Consider the following 21,752-nt stretch of genomic DNA (forward strand, 5'->3'; position numbering starts at 1 on the left):
TTACTCATCGGCAGCTGAAGACTGAATAACAATAGATGGGAAACGGTTTCCACATTTTTCCATACAACAGAACCCCAAGTGCTTTGCAGCCAACATTTATGAAGGAAGAGTTAGATGAACAGCGACGTTTCAGCAATCTGTAGGGGCAGACTGGGCACTTCACAACACATTGAACCTGACACCACCTTTTAATAGCATATCATGTTTGCTAACACAATTTGTTCAAAGAATTTAGAAATGAAATTTGGCAGGAATAAAATTAAGAAAATCCAACTTTTGGAAGCTCTTTAGTATTCTAATGACGACTAGCCAGCATAATTAAAGTCATGCCAGCAACACTTGTGACATTTTCTTTGCCATATAGTGAAACTGATCTTTTTTTCAAAAATTGCATTTCATTTTTGCTATCAACAGCCTAATAGTTCTTTTATATTGTCATGTTTTCTCTCCAACTAGATAATCCACTCCAAAGGTTTCATCCTCTATTTCACTTCCTCCTCCTTTTGTGTCCCAATAAACAGACTGCCAGTATATTTAATGTAAATTGTGCCCCTTCAGGTATATTCTCAGCTTTTTTATTTCAAGTCACAGTTTGACTTTTGATTGCATATGGATCGTTAGGTAAAATGCCCTTTCCATCTTTGTATAGTGAATTTCTTGACTGATTATAACTCAAATGTCAAATGACAGCTTACTATTTTATTAATCTTCTGCTGCTTTATGATAAAGAAAGAAACCCCAAATTCAGGAACAGATAAAATATTTTAATTAACAATTTTTTTTTCAATTCTAATCATTAGTAGAAAAGTCAAGCCTCCTCTAATTCACAGCCAAGCAAATTTTTTAAAAAATAAATCCTCTCTGCTAAACTTGAAGCTCCAATTAAATATTTCTACAGTTGTAAATATCTTATGTATTTTGTAAATATGGCATAACCTGTTGGCGTGAATTTCCTTTGTTCCAGAAAAAATCAGTAAAGTTTAACATTTTCATTTCTTATTTCAAAGCATTTGGGAGACATTTCAGAAGCGGCTGCGAAACGTTAAATTCTGTATGCTTGCTTCTCCAAGTTTCCATCCGCACAGACTGTCACCAAAAAGCACACAACCCAGAGCACCCACACAAATTCCTTCTTTGTGTTTAGATGTGAAATACACCTAAAGGTTCCGGGCCATTTTTCATCCCTTTCTCTGTGAAACAGGGAGATAGTTGTGTCTTAGGCAGCAATGGAACGTGGGCGATGAGAAGAAACGGCTTAGAACAGGGCAGAATTCTTTCTGAAGCTCCGGTGCCCATACTGGGCATCCCTGCAGGCGCGTCGGCTCTCTCCACTCCCCACCCCTGCTAGGATGATGCACTGCGAAAACATTCTCTCTCCCCAGGACTCCTTTCGGTGGTTCATAGCTGGGAAAATGTTGCCCCAGGTTTAAAACATCCGCCTAAGCAGCCCAGCGCGAGCGAAACGCTTTCTCACTGCTCTTTGCTCCCCGCCCTCTGCTGCCAGAACCTTGGGGATGTGCCTAGACTCGGCGCAGCGCACGTCCTGGCCAACCGCGAGCAGAACAAACCCCTGGCCTTCGGCCAGGAGGCTCCCTCCCAGCCACCGCCCCCCGCCAGCGCCTTTTTTTTCCCCCATACAATACAAGATCTTCCTTCCTCAGTTCCCTTAAATCACGGCCCAGGGAAATCTCCTCAAAGCCTTCATCCAGCCACGGGCCAGCATGTCTGGGGGCAAATACGTGGACTCCGAGGTAGGCGTGGGTGGGTGCGCGCCGGGCCCCGGGGTGCGCACGGAGTGCCTCCTTCTGCTATCTCCCACTCCAAATATTCCGACTGCTTTCCTTGCCCCAGCCCTCTCTCGACCCCGGAGCACTCCTCTCGCGCTGGCACTGCTGAGGAATGGGCCTGGGCGGGGAGGTGAAGAGGAGGCAGGAATGTTTTATGTTTTCCTATTGGGACGGAGGCCAAGGGAGCCCCTAAGCTAGAGGAACACGGAAAAGGGGGTCGTCGGGGTCCTCAAGTTGGGTCTGCCGGACCCAGGACGCGTTTCTGGATAGGTCCGGTGTCCTGGCTTATTGCGGGACCCCCACGGTCCGGCTCCTGCCAGCTAGGAGGCGAGGAGCTGGAGCGCGGGGTGGGAGATCATTCACCCGCAGTCTTAGGGACAGTCCCCGCGACTCCCCGCCAGGCGCCTGGACTCCCGGGGGCGGCGGCGCGCATTGTATTTGGACTTTCCAAAGCTCTTGGGCCACCTCAAAAACTCTTCCTGCATCTCGGCGCCTAGCAAGGGTGTTTGGAGAGGGGTGGACCTCTCCTTCCCCCAACTACCACCATACCTTCCAACCACTCTCGCACGCTCGGGCTCCGCCTGGGTGTGGAGACTTCATTTTCCCAAACGCAGCCGCGGTTCAGCCGCCCGCTGACAGCCTGGGAGTGACCTGAGGGTGGGTCGGGGGAGTTATACAGGTGAGATATCGTTCTAAGGAGTTTAGGGGGCCTGACACATGGCTCTGCCCAGAGATGGGGGCATTCGGGACTGTGACCACCACAGGGCTGGGGGAAGCAGTGGAGGGACAAACAGGGCAGAGGGACTGTGCGGGACGCGAGCAGGTGCGAGAGAGACGAGGCCAAGAAGCAACGAAAATGAAGGCACTCCATGAGTCGGGGAGTTCAGGCTGAATCTTAAGGATGAACCTGGAAGGGATTATGGAGAGAGGGAGAGTAGAGGCTGGGACGAGAAAATGAAGCAGGTGAAGCACTCGGGGCGAGGGCTGCGTGGAGGAGAGAGCGGCTGGAGAGAAGTCAGAGATCGGGTCCCCTCCCCTGCCGAGGTCTCCGCGGGGTACCGCGCGCAGGGCGAGCGCAGGGCGGGGGCCCGGGCGGACCGCGCCGCGGGGTTTGCCCTGACCCCTGGCGGCGGGCGGGGGAGGCAGGAGCTCCCTGCCTGGTACCGAGGGGTGTGGTGTCCTCTCCTCGATCCTCTTAAAAAGCTTGCTGCGCCAAGGAGTTTACTGCGCGCGGAGCCTCCGCTGCCGAAGCGGTTAGTTCGATTTTGAGCCTCGAGGTTTGCTCCGCCGCCTGGCTGACTTCTGATCGCTTGTTTTTCTTTTTGAAATTTTCTTCCCACCACCCGTGCTACCCTCCCCCTTCTGGTCGTCCGCTCTCGGCAGGGACATCTCTATACGGTTCCCATCCGGGAACAGGGCAACATCTACAAGCCCAACAACAAGGCCATGGCAGACGAGATGAACGAGAAGCAAGTGTACGACGCGCACACCAAGGAGATCGACCTGGTCAACCGCGACCCCAAGCATCTCAACGACGATGTGGTCAAGGTAAGGTGAGGCGGCCAGCGAGGAAAGGATGCCCCTTGAGGGGCCGCTGTCAGGGCCGGTACAGTTCTCCTCTGGCAAGCAGCCTGTGCAGGCTTCTCTACCTTTGCCACACGCACACTGTTTTCTGGCCTTGACGTGTGGGAGCTCCCGCGGTCGTCTGAAATGTCACATCTCCCCTCCTCCCTCCTGCTGGTTAGTTCAGCTGGAATTTAGCAAAGGAGTTTTGTAGGCGTTTCTATAACTGCACTTTTCTCCTAGCAAGTGAACCCCCTGATCTCAGCAACAGACAGACCCGCACGCCTTGGCAGAGTAAGACGGTTGCGCTGCAGGTCACCCTCTCTCCATCCCCAGGTTGAAAGTCTAGCGAAGGGTGGTGCCCCATTGCACATAGAATTAAAGCAGCAAGACCATTTTGTAAGGTCTTGTGCTAAGGGTGAGAGCCGGTATACAGAGTGGGCAGGTTCCTCCAGCTAAAATTAAGATAACCTGACGGGATTTTTTTTTTAATGATAAAGTGAGTGGAAACCCTTCCAAGTAAAGACAAAGAATATAATATATTATATATAATATGCATATGAAGGATATTTTAACTGGAAAAACACGGCACTTGTGCACAGCTAAGCAAATTTACACAACCAAAACTAATGTGCGCCTCACTTTCTCCCACAGACATCTCTAGTTAGGCGTGCAACGCTGCTTCTTTAGTAACTACCTGGGTCAGCCTTCCCTGAGCTAACGGGACGTTTGGGTTGGAGTTCCTTTTTATACTTTCAAGATGCATTGGGTGAGATTAAAAATAGCTTAATTGAACGGGTTGTTGGCCAAATTTAGATGTGTCTCCATGGTCGGGTTTTGATTATCATTATGTTATTCAACTTTGACCCTTTTAGCAAATCTTGTCACAAGAATTTATTGTCTGAATCCATCTTGATTGGGAAATCATGGGCCTAAGCCATCCTTGGCAAAAGGTCTTGTTTGAGGGGCTAGGAGGGCCAAGAAAAGTCCTGGCCTCAAAGATGAGAGAATGAAGACCCAGTTCTATACAACCCTGCAGCAGCCAATGGGGTGGATGAGCGATTTCCACCCACCCAGCCTCTTATCCATGGATGGGAGGAGCTATAGTTCAGAGACTGTTCACATTTATGAATAATATATTTCAAAAAGGGGAACAATTTAATCTGTAATTGGAAGGAAAACATAACTGTCAGAATTGACTCTCTTGGCTTGCTGGTGGAGGAAAAAGGAAAATTGGAGCATTAGCAGGTTTTTCTCCTAGCCAGATTATGGAATATTTCAAAGCAGCAGCAATAACAAAATAGTTTACAAACTTGAAATTAGAATTGCTAAAAACTATTTACTAAAAACATTACCTTAAAGGGGGAAAGGCCATTTTTGCTTTTTTCCCTTCTCATGTAGCTTTGGACAAGAAGGAGAGGTGCCAGGAAAAGAGGCAGATTTCAGAAAGAGCTGGCTCCATTGGAGCCTCCCTCTTGTTCCACTGCAGTGAGAGGGGGACTCCTGGAGCAAGTGAACCTCCCGGGATGAGTCAGAGGAGCCAGTAGTGTGGATGTGGGTCTCCACACATAGCATGACTAAGTTGAGAAAGAAAGGCCCCACTGGGAAAACCGACTTCAACACAGATGGAAAAAAGGCATAACAGGCTTAGAGGAAATAGTAGTTTACAGACTAGCATTTCAAAGAGCAAGTGTGGCGATCTTCATATTAAAGAAATTAAAAGGAAGAGTTGGAGCAAGCTCCTGCTGGCCTAGAGAAAGTAAACCCCGCCCTCTTGCTCATAGAACTGGGAGCAAACAAGACAGTCAGACCGAAAAATCCACTTGGAGAAGAATTTGGTAGGCCCACTTACTCAGACGCCCTGCTTAGAGATGACTTCAGAGAATGTCCTGCAGAGAGAGCTCTAAAGATTGTCATCTGCCATTATGGCCGGGAATAGGGGCCTACACGCCATGGAGATTCCTATTTTATAATATTTTCTCTTTGAGTCCAAGCGCGAAGGTAATGATAGAAACAGGGAGGATCCTCTGAATGTTACCATGATAGTAAGTAAGAAATTTCCCTAAATTTTACTTTTGACAACATAGACTTTTTAAAATAATAAAGACACCCAAAGTTTCACGGTCATGCATGGTAGCTTAAAACGTCCCGTGATAATAAAGAAACGGTGGTCCACTGAATTACTATTAAAAGTACCAAATCAAGTCAAGAAAGCTCTCCTAATATTAGGAGAGATTTAAGATTTAAGATTTAAAAGATGCCAATTCTGTCCAATTCTCTAGTCACCAGCCACTGGTGGCTATTTCAGTTTAAATTTCAATTAATTTACATTAAATACAATTTGAAATTGAGTTCCTCAGTCACACTAGCCACATTTCGAGTTCTCAACACGTGAAGCTGGTGGCTACCATACTGGACAGCACAGATCTAGAACATTTCCATCACCACAGAAATTGCTATTGGGCAGTGTCAGACTAGAGTGTTCCCTGCATGGTAAAAAGGTCTCCATGCCAAGTTTAGAAAAATAACTGGATGGAGAAGAAATGAGACTCTGATGTACAGTGTGAGGAGCAGCATGGTCTATCCACACAGTATCCTTTTAGTCCAGCAAAACAGCTATTAGGGAAAGAAAGAAAACTCAGACGCTGAGTGTGCCATGAATTTCTGTTTCAAGAAGGTGGAGTATTATCACCTATTCCACTGGTGATAATGGCGTAAATTAGACTCTGCAATTTAGTTCTGATAAAATTGGTTTCTTATCTTACTGAAGGTTTAGTGCACCATATTATGAGATATATGCAAAGACATTTATCTAAAAAAAAGAGTAGGTTAAGAATGCTTTTTCAAATTTCCTCTGATTAAAATAGTCACAATGTGAGACCTTCTGTTCTCCCTCTGAGATTTCTATGTCTTCTTCTTTTGTTCACATTTCATTCATAAGTTTATTACGTACTTATCTGGATTTTCTAGATAAAGAAAATGGCTTCAAATCTATGATTCTGATGTCATATTAGCCATCAATCAATTCATTTATTAAACTCTTATCATATGCCAGACTAGACACTATGCTGCGTGTTACAAAGGGTGATTCCCAAAATAAGTCCAGTGATCACAAAGATTAGAGTTAGTGAGACAAGATGCACACAGAAAGTTTAAAAAAATACACACACACACACCCAATATCACAACAGTAAGTCACTGCCAAATGGTAACTAAGGGGTCCTTTTTTGCCTTGACTGCCAGGGAACATGTAACTAGATTTTGTTTCATTGACGCATGTTACTTATTCTCACGCACATATGGTTTTGAATTTTCACTTTCTTTTTCAACTGGGATGCTATTTATGAGGTTTCTATTGTAAGCCTTCTCGTCATTATTTTGGAAATAGACAAAATACATGCTATAATAAATCAAAAGTAAGTAGTATTGAATATTGTGTTCTAAAAAGGTTTTTAAAAAGTGAGTCGTATTAATTATCTGGATCTTGGTAATCATTCTGCAACGTAGATAAATATCAAATCATCATGATGTACACTTTAAATATTTACAGTTATGTTTGTCAATTATTCATAAATAAAGTTTTTAAAAAAGTGAATGGTATTGATATTAAGTGTTAGGGAGCCCCTACTATGCATGGGGCAATAGAGTGAGAGAAGGAGGATGCATTATAGATAGTTCAATGGAGAAGGGCATGAAGGAGGTGCAAGCTAAGTTGGATCATAAAGAACAGATGCGATGCAAATAGCTGAGAAAAGCACGGGAAGGCATTCTAAATGAGCAAGGCATGGAGATGGGGATGTCTCACACAGGGCCTGAGCCTGGAAGTTTCGGTAGCCCATTTTGCTTGGAATTAGAGTTCATGTGGCAGAGTTGGTAGGTCGTAAGGATGAAAAGACTGATCATGGCCAGACGGCAGAGTCCTGAAGCCAGTACTCATGATAAGTTGGGACTTTATCATCAGCAGTGAGAAGTCAGGAAGACTTCAAGCATGAGGATGACATGATGAAGGCGGACTTTTCAGAAGATGACTGGTTAAGGTACAGGATGTAACAAAAGGTATCCAGTCTGGATGAGCAGAGAATAGTTATGATGTAATTGCATGGTGGTCCAGACATGAAATAAGAAGGACAGAATGTAGTGGCAGTGGGGATAAACCATATAAACACAAAATGACAGAATTTTAGAATTGGAAGGGAACATGTGGTTTCAAGGCTAACCTCCATTTCCTCTTTTTTAATATTAGGAGAGATTTAAGGGCTAAAGAAGTTTAAAATTTATCCATGTTTTCACATGGTTACTCCCCAAAACATATATTTTGAAATGTATCCTCAGGGACGAATAGACAAGATTATGTGATTTCATGGAGTATTTTCACCAGGGGACGAATGAGTTGAGATGATTCTGAAGTTAGCTCTGAGACAAATCAGGACATTTGAGAGGAGATCTTTGTTGGAAAATAAAATATGATTTGCAACTTTCTTTTCTAAAACTTGACTGTAATGATCCTTAAATATACACAGACAGAAAATTTTCTTTAGTAGTCAAGAAAAGGTATACGTGTGGTAATGAGATCAGTTTTGGTTTCAAAATAACAGCCTAACGCCTCTGTGATCCCTTTCAACTAGAAAGCATTCTAGAGCGATTGGTGATTAATATCAATACAATGGTAATTTTCAATTTGAAGTTTATCTGATATAATCAAAACAAGATTTAAAAGATCAGATTTCTCAGAGCACTCAGCACCATGTTAATATTGTCTTCTGTTGGAATTGGTATCAGTTTTGCTTGTTTGTTTAGGAGATAGCTTCACAAGATGGTGATTAATATTCTGCCACACATGAGATCATGCATGGAACCCAGAACCCCCAGCTTGCAAAAGAGCATTAGGGTCATCTTTGGTGCGAAATTATTCTCACATCAATGAGCAAAGAACAATACTTTAATGGGGGATATTATTCATTCTTAAGCATCTAAAACACTTTCAAGTTCAGCCAACAATGATGTACATTTTAAAGGCTTATTAAAAGAAAGTCTTTTTTTCTCCTCCATCTCCTAATTGTGGTCAAAAAACATTGAAGAATTAGTTTAACTTTGGTTCTAACTAAGTAAAATCTGATATTATGTATTCAAATTTAAGACAAGATACCCAAATATCCTCAAATTATGCAAAAGTTCGTGATGTGGGTTATTCTTCCAATTAACAGCGGTGTTGGTTATATTTTAAAGGCTCTTAAAGTAAGAACAGCTGCAATAGTAAGCAGCATCTGGAAAGTCCAGCAATTTCAAAAACCACCCGCTTATGCATCCTGCCCACTTAAGTCCATAAAATAACAGACACTTTCATATTCCAAATGAAACTGGTTTTTAGTTTGCCCTACTTTTCAACATAGGTTCCCTATGATGAAATGCCCAGAGAGTGCTGGTCCCTAGGAGAATGGGACTGTGTGCACTGACCTGTGGAGTTCTGGACACTTTCATGATCCTCCTGGCTGAGTTTGCAGTGGGGAAAGGGCAAGGCTGCTGTTTTCATGCAAAGATGGTTTATGCCAAGAAACACAAACTCTTTCTTCTTCCACGCTCTGAGCCTTGTACATATATTATCTTCATTACTATATACTAGGTCCTGGAGGAAAAGATTTGCATACTATATTTCTTTTAAAAGAAGTTCCTAAAAAAGAAGCCCTCAGCCCCTAGAAATATGCCTAACACATAGGTGCTCAGAGGCACCCCGATGGAGTGGAAAGAGTATTGTGCCAAGATAAGAAAAGATATTTTTGCAACTTTTGTAACTTTCTTCTCTAAGACTTGAATGTAATGATTCGTAAATATGCAGACACAAAATTCTTTTTTTTTTTTTGAGGAAGATTAGCCCTGAGCTAACATCTGCCGCCGATCCTCCTCTTTTTTGCTGAGGAAGACTGGCCCTGAGCTAACATCTGTGCCCATCTTCCTCTACTTTATATGTGGGACACCTGCCATAGCATGGCTTGACAAGCAGTGCATAGGTCCGCATCCAGGATCCAGACTGGCGAACAGGCCACCGAAGCAGAACGTGTGAACTTACCCACTGCGCCACTGGGCCAACCCCACAAAATTCTTTAACAGTCAAGAAAAGGCATACACATAGTAAGCATATCAGTTTAGGTTTCAACATAAGGGCCTAATGCTTTTGTGATCTCCTTCAACTAGAAAGTGTCTAGACTCAGTAGTGTGGGACAGGACACCAAGGAATGAGAAGTAAAGGATGTCAGGGCAACAGATTTCTCTTCCTCGGTAGGTCCCTGAGTGTTGGGCTTACAAAGAGAGAGAAAACTTGTTTGGCTAATAAAAGCTAAAAACACCAGCCCTAGAAATATTTTTGGCAAGCTATTTTATGTTTCTATGCTTCAACTTCTCTAATTATAAAGAAAAGAATGAGCTTCTTTCTCATATAATAGCATCCCCCCCAAAGCCCTTCATCTTTCAATAAATGATTATTATACATCTAATATCATGTGCTGGGGGCTACAATATGGAACAAGATAGATATGACGCTGCCCGTCCAGGGTTTATGGCTATCTCCTTGCCTCTCTTCATATAGTTTCCTTTGAAAATTGTTGCTGAAATTCCTTTACCAAATTCTACTGTCTGTTAAAACCTTATAACCTTTAGGCCGTAGTTCAAAAAATGCCACATCTCTAATGCCTTGAATTGTTCTTGAGCCAGTAAACAAGGCTTGGGCAAAATAAGGAACACATATTTTTTAAATAATTTGCCCCTGTTTTGGTCCTATAAAAACTTGCAATGAAATTATGGAAAATACTTCAGTTCTTCTCTAATATTCTCTCTTGCCATATTGGTGCTCAATTTCTAATCTTCCTATTGAATATGTGAAATTTTCACCCTTTTTTTAAATTTCATAGCCCTTTACAAACCCAAGAGGTCTCTCAAATTCAGCTAGGCATCATAATCACCAGAAGAATTTTTTAAAATACAAATGCCTGGGCCCACTACAGATCTATTAAATTAGAATATTTGGGATGGGGCCTAAGGATCTGTATTTTTCAAAACTCCCTAGATGACTATTGTGAAGTCAGGTGTCAAAGTGATTGTACCCAAGGGTGACTTTAGATATACACTCTGGACGGTTCCACCCTAAGAGAAGAGTGGTGTCACCCTGTAGTTGTAAATATTCTTCCTGCCAGAAGACAACTTGAGGGTTGGGCCAGTTTAAAACCTGCCAGGGAGTTTTGAAACACCACAGAGGGTTCCCAAATCAACGTTGCTCAATGGTCCTCCATCCCTTGAGGCTACTCGGGCTTACAGCCAACTATAAGCTTAGAGCCTCAGGGTGACCTAGGAATGGGGTGACCATATGTTCCAGGGTGTCCCATACAGACCAGTTAATACTGGTTAGCCCTGAGTCACTACTAATAGTGCCCCTTTCATGTTCAGAAGTGATGCAGTTTGGAAGAAAAATTATAGGTCACAAATGGATTGGCAAGGACCTGTCACTGATTCTTGTACTGGGAATACACTGGAAGTCCCTATGCAAACTGTTCTTTAGCAGATTGGGCAAAATTTCCACATACCAAGCATGCTTTTCTTTCCTTTCTGCTCTCCGGTATCATCTCTCTCCTACCTTCATCGCAGCCATCAAGCTGCACTATAATTTGGAAGAGGAGCTTTTACATGCCAATCTACTCTACCCTCGGACCTTAGTTTCTTTGCCTGCAACAGAGGGTTAATGAAACTGACATCCTTCCATCACATATTCTGTCAACTACTCAATCAAAGATTAAAATGTTTAAAATAGTTTTAACTATTTTTCAGTTAGTCCGGGAAACATAAAATGGCATACCTTCATATGAACCATTGTTTCAGGTAGAGGAAGTGTTTTTAATTTTGTCTTAAAGGAAATCTGCATGATCCATGTACTGTGCAACTACCGAGGGAATTAATTGGCAGAACAGACTTACACAGAATACATATTTCCTGCCTCTCAGGGGAGCTATGCTGATGTTTCAGATACAAAGTACATCTTGTTTTCTTTATTGAACTTGAGAAGATATCTCTTGTTGGTCATTATTTCATCACAGGGGAAATAAGTATTCCTAAAGACACAACTGAGTTCCCGTTAGCCATTGTTGACCGTTTAGGTAATTAAGAGCCAGGCATTTTTAATTTTGAGGAGGCTTAAATAAGTTTGGATGGTGTATGTATGTGCTTAGTATGCTATCACACAGCAATTTAAAAGTGAAATTTTAAAAAGGTGCATTCAATCTATAAACCTTTCCTGAGCCCAGCAAACATTATAATACAAATGGACATTGATAGATTCTATGTAAAAAGGTAAATTGGGTCTACAGATTGCATTGGGTCATCTCAAATAATGTTGCACGTATCAAACACAATTACTTTTTCTTATCTACAATGCATAACTGGAAAAGATGCTGGTTTCTGGACCCAAATAGTGAGGAAGTAGGAGACTGGGAGGAAAAGCAGCAAAGATAAAGAAATAACCATAAAGTCACTTCTCCCTGTCCTGCCAGTCACTCTGTGCTCAATAGGCTTTACTCGTGCCAATTCTCGGACCCCCACATCTGTTGCTTTGCACAATGCTGCATTGTCTGAGGACATGATCAGGCTCAGGCACTGACTAAGTATTATCCCACTGCTCCTGCCCCAGGAGCTTTAGAGTTTAGCAGGGAAGCACACATGTAAACAAATCTGAGTGAGGTCTTGTAACTAAGGGACAGGCCAGTTGGGCACAAAGCAGAAAGTTCTCAGCAGTCTCCAAAGCCAAGCGTGTGTTTACCAGGCACTCGAGGCAGGGAAGGGTTCCCAGCAGAGGGAGCAGCAGGAGCAAAGGCCCAGAGACCTGAGGGCACTTGGCACTTTCTGAGCACCAGCGGCAGGTCACTGTGGCCAAAGCAAGGGACACAGGAGCCAGATCAGCAGGGCCTTCTGTGCCCAGCCAAGGCGCTTTGTTGACCACAGTGACCTGCAGAAGCATTTTTAGGCAAGGAAGTGACCTGATGAGATGTGGCCTTTACTAATAGGAAGGGCTAACTTTGGTGCAATGGGGCAAACCAGGGGCTACCAGATGTGTAGGTGGGAGTGAAACAGGAGGTGGGATGCTTCTTCCAGCGCTGGGTACAGGCTAGCTTCGTGGTAAAGATTACCTTACTTCTCCAATGACCCTTCGAGGTAGGTGCTATTGTCATTATCACAGTCATATTCATTTTACAGATAAGGAAACGCAGGCTTAGCCATTTACTCAGGATTACATAGTTAGAAAGTATAGAGTCAGAGCCTGAACCCAGACAGGTGAGACCCCAGGGCCCAGCTTCATAACCACTGCACTCCAGTGCCTCTCCGTAATAGGTGGTGATCCAAGCAGACCGTGGTGTCACCTTAGTGCAGAAAGAGATGACTGTGTTCTCACAGGAGGTGGGCAGCGTTTGCCAGGGGATTCCAGATGTGGTCTGTGTTGGAAGTGACAGGCCTGCAGTTCTAAGGTCAGACTCTAGATCCTGGCAGGTGGACTGGGGAAAGGGAGGGGAGGACCGATGTAAAGTCTAAGGTAAAACCCCAGATCTCAAGAAATGTGTGTGCTGGGTGAGTTTCCAACCAGGGGCGGAGGGTCAAGTCCCAGAGACCAGAGTGGGGTACAAAGTAGGGGTGTGGTCTCGGGGATTAGGAGTGGAACACGCACTCCGAGCCGGACAAGCTGCAATGCTGGCTTGTGTTGAATGCCCTGAGTCTGTGAAGCACCCAGATTGCCCAGGCCGGCCACCGCACCTGGGGTGCTGCCGATCCTGCCGGGTGTGTGGGGAGAGGTGGACGTGAGAGAAGGAAGCAGGTGCTGACAGGCACTTTGCATTTAACAGGTTCATTTAAGGTTCTCAATTTGCCTGTTCAACTCCTTCAGATATTCATGCCATTGCAGCAATATGTTGTAAAAACAGGAAACAACCGAGAAAAACCTTAGTTTTATGATAGTGAGAGAAATGCCCATTTAATCCTGAAAGTAGTTTCTCTGAGACTTCCTCCCTACAAATTACGTATTTGTTCTCAAAAACAAATGCCAGAAGTAGGGGACAGACTTAATCGTGCATTTTACAAGGCACCGTTAACCTCTCAGAACAATTAAAATGTTCCGTCAATCATGGCTCACTGTTTGCCTTTTCTATATTATTAACAGTAATAATATATAGCAGGAAATGGACGTACCAAAATATGGCAAGGGAATGGAATTGCAATCATTGGATTTCATCATCAATTATTTTGGTTAGGTTGATAGAGCTTTCCTCCTTGCTTGATCCTGAGCGTCAGGCTTTTTAGTAGGGAGAGAAATTGTTTTTCTAAAAGTTAATACCCACCAGTTCCCCAAACTATTTTGGGTAAGCCCCTCTATTACGCTAGTTATAAAGGTAGGAAAGAGAGTCATTTTCAGATAAGGTGCTCCCCAGAAAGGCCACTCAACAAACACCTACCCTGCACCAGGCACGGAGCACAGCATGAGCCCTGCCTACCTGACAGAACTGCGGCCATCGCCCAGGCTCACCCAGACACCCGAGCCTCTGCCAGCCTTCCCTGACCGCCCTTGTCAGAACTGGTCCTCTCTTCTCTTGGCTCCCACCACATTTGGTTTCATTTCTATTTAACACATATTGAAGCCCTCTAAGGATTCTGCTTCTCTATCCCCATGCCTCTCTCTCTCCTTCTCCTCCCACTTCGTGCATGAGTCCTTCAGGGAAGAACAGTGGCCCCAGGACTGTGGCTGCCCAGTGCCCATCTCAAGGCCCCACCCTGAATCTGCCATCAGAAAATGGATGCCAATTTAAATCCGCCAAAAAGAATCTGAAATCTATTTTTTAAGTGTATAATGTCTTCTGTGCATGAAAAACAGGAGAATTATATTATTGTCTTCCTTTGCCCCTTTTCTCTATAACAGCCACATTTAAAACCTCGTAAGGAAAACATATCCAAATAAGTAATAAAGAAATCCAAAAACATCCACTCTATTTACTAAGGTAAGGAGAAATATGTTCTAATATGTGTATATATTTATTATTATGAATGCTTTTTTAGTCTCCAGTTTGAGGAGGACGCAAATACGTCTCTGCTGAGCCTTCCAGTAAAGAGGCTGTGGCACCTGGATGATCTCCGGGGGCCTGGAGGATAAAGCTAATCTCCTAAGTGCCTGGCAGACAGGGCAGGCAAATTCCCAGAATGCCGAGCTGCCATCGCTGCTGCTTGGCATTGCCCCCTAGGGCCAGAAGCATGAAGGCTGAGAGTGGATCTCATGCCACATGAGAACTCGCCTGCCAAGAAAGGGGTAGAGGGACTCCCTGTGGAACCCCCTATATACCCCTGGACAACTGCAAACATCAGAGGAATGACTAGGTCAGGCAGCAGCCCTGAAGGAAAATCCAAAACCTTCCACACCTGAAGGAGACAGCCGGTTTGAGAAACTCAAGCCTCTTCCTTCTCTGTGGCTTTACTACGTCTAGATGTTAAGTACACAGGGCTCTGAAATGTTACTAGCTGGGAGGTGACCATTAATCCACTATTCCAGCAGCATAGAAGTTTCTTTGTACCTCAGAGGTGATCTCTCATAGATCTCAGATCTCTTGTCAGGAAAAAAAAAAGGCAAAATGCTTAAGAGTCTCTGGAAGGGATCAGACATCATTCATTTCATTCTTGATGTCTGTGCCAAGTAAAACGAACGTTAGCTTCTTCCCCAGATATGCTTCTTTCTCTGGTCTCCTGTGATAGGAGGTGGATTTACTGTAATATTATATAAAACTTGCCAATTTGGGGCAGGCCTGGGGGCGTAGCGGTTAAGTTCGCACGTTCCACTCCCTGGGCCTGGGGTTCACCAGTTAGGATCCGGGGTACAGACGAGGCACGGCTTGGCAAGCCATGCTGTGGCAGGTGTCCCACATATAAACTGGAGGAAGATGGGCACGGGTGTTAGCTCAGGACCAGTCTTCCTCAGCAAAAAGAGGAGGATTGGTGGCAGATGTTAGCTGAGGGCTAATCTTCCTCAAAAAAAAAAAAAAAAAGACTTGCCAACTTGACCCTAAATAGTCAACAAGCTAAGTAGAGGAAATCAGGATCATTATTCAATTAAAAATAGGTAGGACTAGAAGGTAGTCATCAAAAAGAGATGATGATGTGTAAATGAATTTTAGATGTGACTCATATCTAATGTACAACAAAGGCCACAGTCCTAGCACATGTAATATTTTGTCAATAACTAGAACAAACAAGTTAAGAGGACTGTCATTATGACACCATTATGACGCTCATTATGACACCAGTTGTGATGCCCTTGTTAACATCTATGATAAAAATAATATCAAGGTGATTTTGACAAATTACAAGTAGCCCATAAAAATAAGATAAAAACCAATACAAAGTGAGATAATGTTAAACAACTAGAAATAAAACATATAGATATTAAGTGGGAAACAAATACATAAACATACGAAAAATAAGAAAATACCAGAAAAGGATTGTCATTTCTGTGGAAAACCCCTTGTAATAATTCCACAACCCCCAGGGGACCAAGATCTCCAAGGTAAGAATTGCTATTGTAAACACACCCTTAAATGAGTCCACCACACTCCACGTCCCTTGGGCAATAGGGGACCCAAACTAAGTCTATCAATTATTCCTGAACATTAAGCATGTCAATAATTTAATGATATTTTAAAGGAAGCACAATGAGTAGAATCAAAAGGACAATGCAATGCAAAGAAATGTCATAATAAAGATTCGCTACTTTACTTTCTTTTGGTCAGACTTCTTAATAATGGGTTCCTGTTTGATCTTATAAAGGAGGTAGAGATGCTGGAGAGATCCTGGGGAAGAGCGAAAGGAAGGAGATGAGCAGCGAAGAGAAACCCCCAGGTATAGCTGGGGAGGGACTGTTTCGTCTGGACGATTTTTTAGAAGAGTTAGAGGGGAACATGGAATGACGACTGCCTTTGGTTATCGCCAGGTCATTGGGAGACTAAGGAGAAAAACACTGCTCAGACACAATCACCATTCAGGACAAGGAGAAAGGAGGAAGGGGTATACACCTAGTTTAAAAAAAACAAACAAACAAGTTTTAGGTTGCATGGGAGAAGAACTCCCAAGTAATAAGAGTGGTTAATCCCAGGAATGTGTCACAAGAGGTGGTTTTGTAATAGTTGTGTTAAATTCCTTACTTGTCTATGTAACTCCTCCAATCCTTCCATCTCCACAATTACAATTTGGTGTGTAACAACCTTGACACCCAGCCTCATAATTAAGTACAGGCATGTGTATGAATGCTTCCCTCTATTCTAGCAGGATACCTGGTTTGGAGGCAAAGAGGAGTTGATGTGGCATTATTTTAAACAGTGGTTGAGAATGCAAGTGGTAAACATCAGAAAGTAGAACACTGAAAAATGCATGCATTGTATGTACCAAAAGGTCAGTATGAAACATTATCTTTATGGCAAGCCTGCCTATCCACTCCCTCCTACACATTGCATATTCACACAATTTTGAAGCTTGTATAAACCCCTATTGTGTATGTGATTTAAACTCATGAGAGAGCGTGACTTCTGCAAAGGATAGCTGTTTCGTGACTTTAGACCAGTGATTCTTTACCCCGGCTACAAATCCTCTGGGGAGTGTTTAAAAATACTGTTGTGTACACCCCATCCATAGAAATTCTGATTGAACTGGTCTATGATAGGGCCCAGGCCTATGAATTTTTTTTCAAAGCTCCCCAGGTGATGCTAATGTACAGCCAGAATTGAGTCTGGTTTAGACTTTCAGAATTTCTTAATAATAAAACTATGTACCCTGATAAAACTTTCAGGACCATAAGGGCCACAGCAGGGGAAATGATTACTTCTGTAGGTCCTCATTTTGGGGATTCCTTAGCATTTTTATTGGAATATTACATTTGTCACTTAAATTCCTATTACAAAAATACTTTCTGGAGCTCTGCATAGGAACTGCATAAGACAGACTTTATATGTGAAATAAATCTCATGTCACTTATGTGATCCAGTCCTGTTGTGTTTCCCTTTCTTTTGCTCATTCTTTTATTCTCCCCAAGAGGAAGATCAGCTTGTTAGAGTGTCAGAATGTCACCCCCAGCTCTCTTTTCCTGCCTGAGTTTGTGGCTCAGGCATATCAGGAATGGGGCTGACAACATGCACAGGTTTTTCTCCTAATGATGCGGTGGCCACAGGAAGCTTCACTGGACCTAGGGCCAGGCAGGTGTCATTCATTTCTCCAGTGTCTGGCACAGAGAAAAGACCCCAAGTCACCAAGAAGTGCTTTACTGATGCCACTTACTCCTCACAGCAGATGGGGAAACTGAGCCTTAAAGGAAACCTGAATTCCAGCTCTCTCTTGGACATTGACCCTGAGCACTACCTTGGGCCTTGGAAAAGTCACTTGGACTGTCTGGATAGCAGTCTCTTCATCTATAGCAATCAAGAAGTTGAACTAGACAATCTCTAAGTCATTTTCATTTCTAAATTCTGTGATCCTAGTTGACCACTATTCATAAAAGAGTGGAAGCCTATAAAAGTACCTAAAAGTCCATATAGAGAGAATGGTGGAAGATCCCTCATCAATATTATTTTTTATTCCCTTCTTCCTAGATTTTACCAATTGTCATTCTCACTCTTAACATTCAGGCTGTGGGGTTGAATTAAATCATCTTTGAAATACTGAGCTATCAACAGATGGCATGCTGAACACAGATATACCACAAATAAACATTTGGGACTGAAGAAAACCAAGAGCTGGACTTCATTTCCCCTTCTTATCTGGGCTCAGAACTCTGCAGTCTTCCCTTTTATTGCCCTTGCCTCCAAACGGGCTATTTGTGTTCTGAGATGGATCAGAAAATCACTTCCAAAGTTGGCTACAAACTCTCAGTAATTTTTTTTTTTTTTGTAACCGGCCAATTCCTCTTAGTTCACGTAACAGAGAAGTGCATAATTACTTGTGACTTTAGTTAGAGCAATGGTCTTAAAAAGGTCTAGCTCAATAGAAAACGTTCAGACTTTCTGAGTGCTGACAGTTGTCAAATTCACCTAGTTCATGTGGCCACATTTCTGAAGTTCTTTTCCCAGCCCATCTGTGAGCAATAGGGTCAGATGACTAAGAGCAACGGGGCAGAAGCAGCGTTACTGTGAGTCAGGTTTTCCCATTGCCCAGCCATAAAGAGTTTGTCTCTCTCTGACCCATATAAACTTCAGCATTTAGGGCCCTGTGTAAATTTAATCCCATCACTTAGCACCCCAGCTGTATGATTCTGAAGATAAACATGAAGTTTTTTGAATTCCAGGCCACCTGAACCCTCTTAGGAAACTCATTAGCTCCCCAAACAAAGCTATGTCTAAATCTGTAGGTTGGAGCCCAAATTTCGTGATAAACAAAAACTGAATTGATCTGTCTTCCCTGTCATTAGTCACCATTTGCTCACTCTTTTACCAAAATTACTGTGACTGGGTTAGAATAAATAAATGCAATTAATGAATACGATTTACTAATCCTTTGGCCACATAATAACACATTCGGAATTTTCTTTCCTAAAGGAGATTTTATCAGGTTGGTGCTCTTGGAAATAGGAGAAAGAGAGGAAAATAACTTAGCAAATGGCAGCATCACAGATTCATTCATTTATTCAACAAATATTAATTTAGTACCTACTATGTTCCAGGGATCTTACAGTCTCGTAGCAGAAATAATCACACACACACACACAATTATACCATTAAATAAGTGTGAGATAGGCTGGATGAAAAAAGTCCAACTGAGAAAAAGGGTGGGGACCAGAAAGAAGTCTTTGAAGAAAGAACATTCAAGTTAAGACATTACCAGTAACTCAGAGTCAGCCAGGTCAAGACTGGTGGAAGGAGTGTTAAAACCAGGAGCAGGTAGGAAGGCCGCAAAGCAGGAAAGCGTTTGGGCCATTGTCCTGGGAGAAATTTTTCAAGATTCCAGTCTAAATTTAAGAGTTTACTGATTTGGGTAAGGGTAAGAAAGTGTCTTCCTCTGTGACTTTAAAAGCAAGGGAGCAAACCACCGAAGGACATCACCCCTCTTTGGTAAGGATTCCTGAGCAGCCAGAGGCCGTTTCTATTTTCTTTGCACTGTCCCCTTTTCAATGACCTGTAGCCAGCTCATCGACCCTGTCCTGGCTCTGTTTCCTCGCTTCACTTATTCCATTCTCAAAAAGTAGGTGCCTCATAAATATTGAATGAATGAATGAATGAATGAACTCACAAGGCCACAGGGATGCAAGCCAAAAGTGTCTGCAAAAAGTAAGCAAGCATTCTAGGCTACAAATATTTCTAAAGTTCAGGTCCTGTCTTACCACATTCTGATTTTCTAGAGCAGCAGTTTTCTACCAAGGATAATTTTGCTCCCTCTCCCAGGGACATTTGGCAAAGTCTGGAGACATTTTTCAATTGTCACAATTTAGGAAGTGCCACTGGCCTCTAGAGGGTAGAAGACAGGGATGCTAATAATCATCCCACGTCATCCTACAGTGCTCAGAACAGCACCCCTACCCTCACCCCATCAACAAAGAATTATCCAGCCCAAAATGCCAATAGTGCCCAGATGGAGAAACCCCATGGTAGAGGTTGGGGCAGCGTCTTGGCAGCCACATAATGGGCTGTGATTAACCTTACAAGAACCCGAGTGTATATCCTTTTCCTCACTCACCAAGCAATGTTAAAACCTGCAGAGATTTATTTCATTCATTTTCTATTTGTTTAATAAACGGACTCGAAGCACTGGAGGGAAAAATATTCCAGAAATGAGCTAAGACGAAAGCTATTAGTAACCCTAGTTTGACTTAACTGAATGGTAGGAAACAACCTCTGCCATCAGGAAGTGAACTGTAGAAACAGACAAGAAGTTAATAATGTTTAAAAAGCTCTGGTTCAAACAAATGTCTACAGGGACCAATGGGTAGCCTGAAAATGGTGAAGACATTTCCCTTTCTTGTGTCTTTGATAGAATGCAAAGAGCTTTTCTTTTCTTTGGTGCGGTAATCATTCATATTTGTCCCATGACACACCCAGAAGTTTAAAGAATAACAAACTCCCAAGTGTAAACACAGAATTTCATGAGCGAGTGAGGCCTCTGGATGAATCCTTATAATTGCGTATTTGGATAAAATAAGATTTCCGTCCATTAAACAATGCAGGGCTTTTCTATTTGAGAAGAGAACACTTTGAAGGGCTGTAGTTATTACCCGTCAAAGATGGCAAACATAAGTGCCCCCAAGGTATCTCTACTCCTTGTTCAAGTTCAATGCTCCATTTTCAATGCTCCCATCACTGACCCTTGTGTGGCCTATTTTTACACTGTTCACTGTTCCGCGTCACTAGTTTGGTGATATTCAACATCAGCAAGTGCCACCAAATCAATAACAGAAGCTTGAAGATTGAAAAAAAAGCAATCAAAAGATATGCAGCCTGTTCTGTCCCGAGCCATCCACAACTAGATACTTTTCATGATAATGAAAACGTGAGGCCATGTGGACAGGAGAGATGGTTCCAGGTTCCTGAAGAATGCTCATGGCCAGTTGGTTTCAGGTGCATCAAATGTGGCTTTAGTTCCCACCTGGGATCTCCATAGGAAAGGGTGGGCAGCCTACACGAGAAGGTATGAAAATGCTCTGGAACCCCAATATCATCTCATCGTTGAGGACAGTTTTTAGCCATTTCAAAGAGCATGTGTATTCATTTCCTAGGGCTGCCTTAAAAGTATCACAAACTGGGTGGCTTAAAGCAACAGAAATTTGTAGTCTTACGGTTCTGGAGGCCAGAAGTCTGAAATCAAGATGTTAGCAGGGCCGTGCTCCCTCTGAAAACTGTAGGGGCATCTTTCCTCATCTCTTCCCTGTTTCTGGTGGTTTGCCAGCAATCTTTGAATTCCTTGGCTTGCAGCTGCATAACTCCAATCACGTGGCCTTCTCCCTGTGTGTCTTCACACTGCCATCTTCTTATAAGGACGCCAGCCATATGGATGAGGGCGCTCAAGCTACTCCAATATGACCTCATCATAATTACATCTGCAAGACTTTGTCTCCAAATGAGGTCACATTTTGAGCTACTGGAGATTAGGCCCTCAATGTATCTTTTTAAAGGGGACACAATCAATGCATAGCAGGATGTAAACTAGAAATGTATATCTTTGTTATCAAAACAGGGAAATTTAGCTTAAGTTTTCAGAGTGTATACAAACCATATAGTAATCCATACTGCCTCCTAAGAAGAACAAAAGATGGAGAAACCTGCTATTGCCTTCAAACTAAAGGAAAGGAAGAATTAGGCAAAAAAGAATTAATCCGAAGCAAAGATGGTCCCATCTAGTCAGTCTTGGTGCCATATTCTGACA

General features: G+C 43.0%; 1 protein-coding gene across 1 annotated transcript in view; it reads left to right on the plus strand.

Annotated features, from left to right (window-relative positions):
- Positions 1 to 1,612: 1,612 nt before the first annotated feature.
- The window catches only part of CAV1 (caveolin 1), a 33,843-nt gene continuing 13,703 nt past the window's right edge, over positions 1,613 to 21,752 (plus strand). Inside the window, exons 1-2 of the mRNA XM_014838315.3 lie at positions 1,613 to 1,751; positions 3,171 to 3,335. Of these exons, the coding sequence (XP_014693801.1) occupies positions 1,722 to 1,751; positions 3,171 to 3,335 (195 nt within the window). The 5' untranslated portion in view covers positions 1,613 to 1,721. The remainder of the gene's footprint in view (positions 1,752 to 3,170; positions 3,336 to 21,752) is intronic.

The sequence above is a fragment of the Equus asinus genome, chromosome 1 (assembly GCF_041296235.1).
Source record: "Equus asinus isolate D_3611 breed Donkey chromosome 1, EquAss-T2T_v2, whole genome shotgun sequence".
Classification (NCBI taxonomy): Eukaryota; Metazoa; Chordata; class Mammalia; order Perissodactyla; family Equidae; genus Equus; species Equus asinus.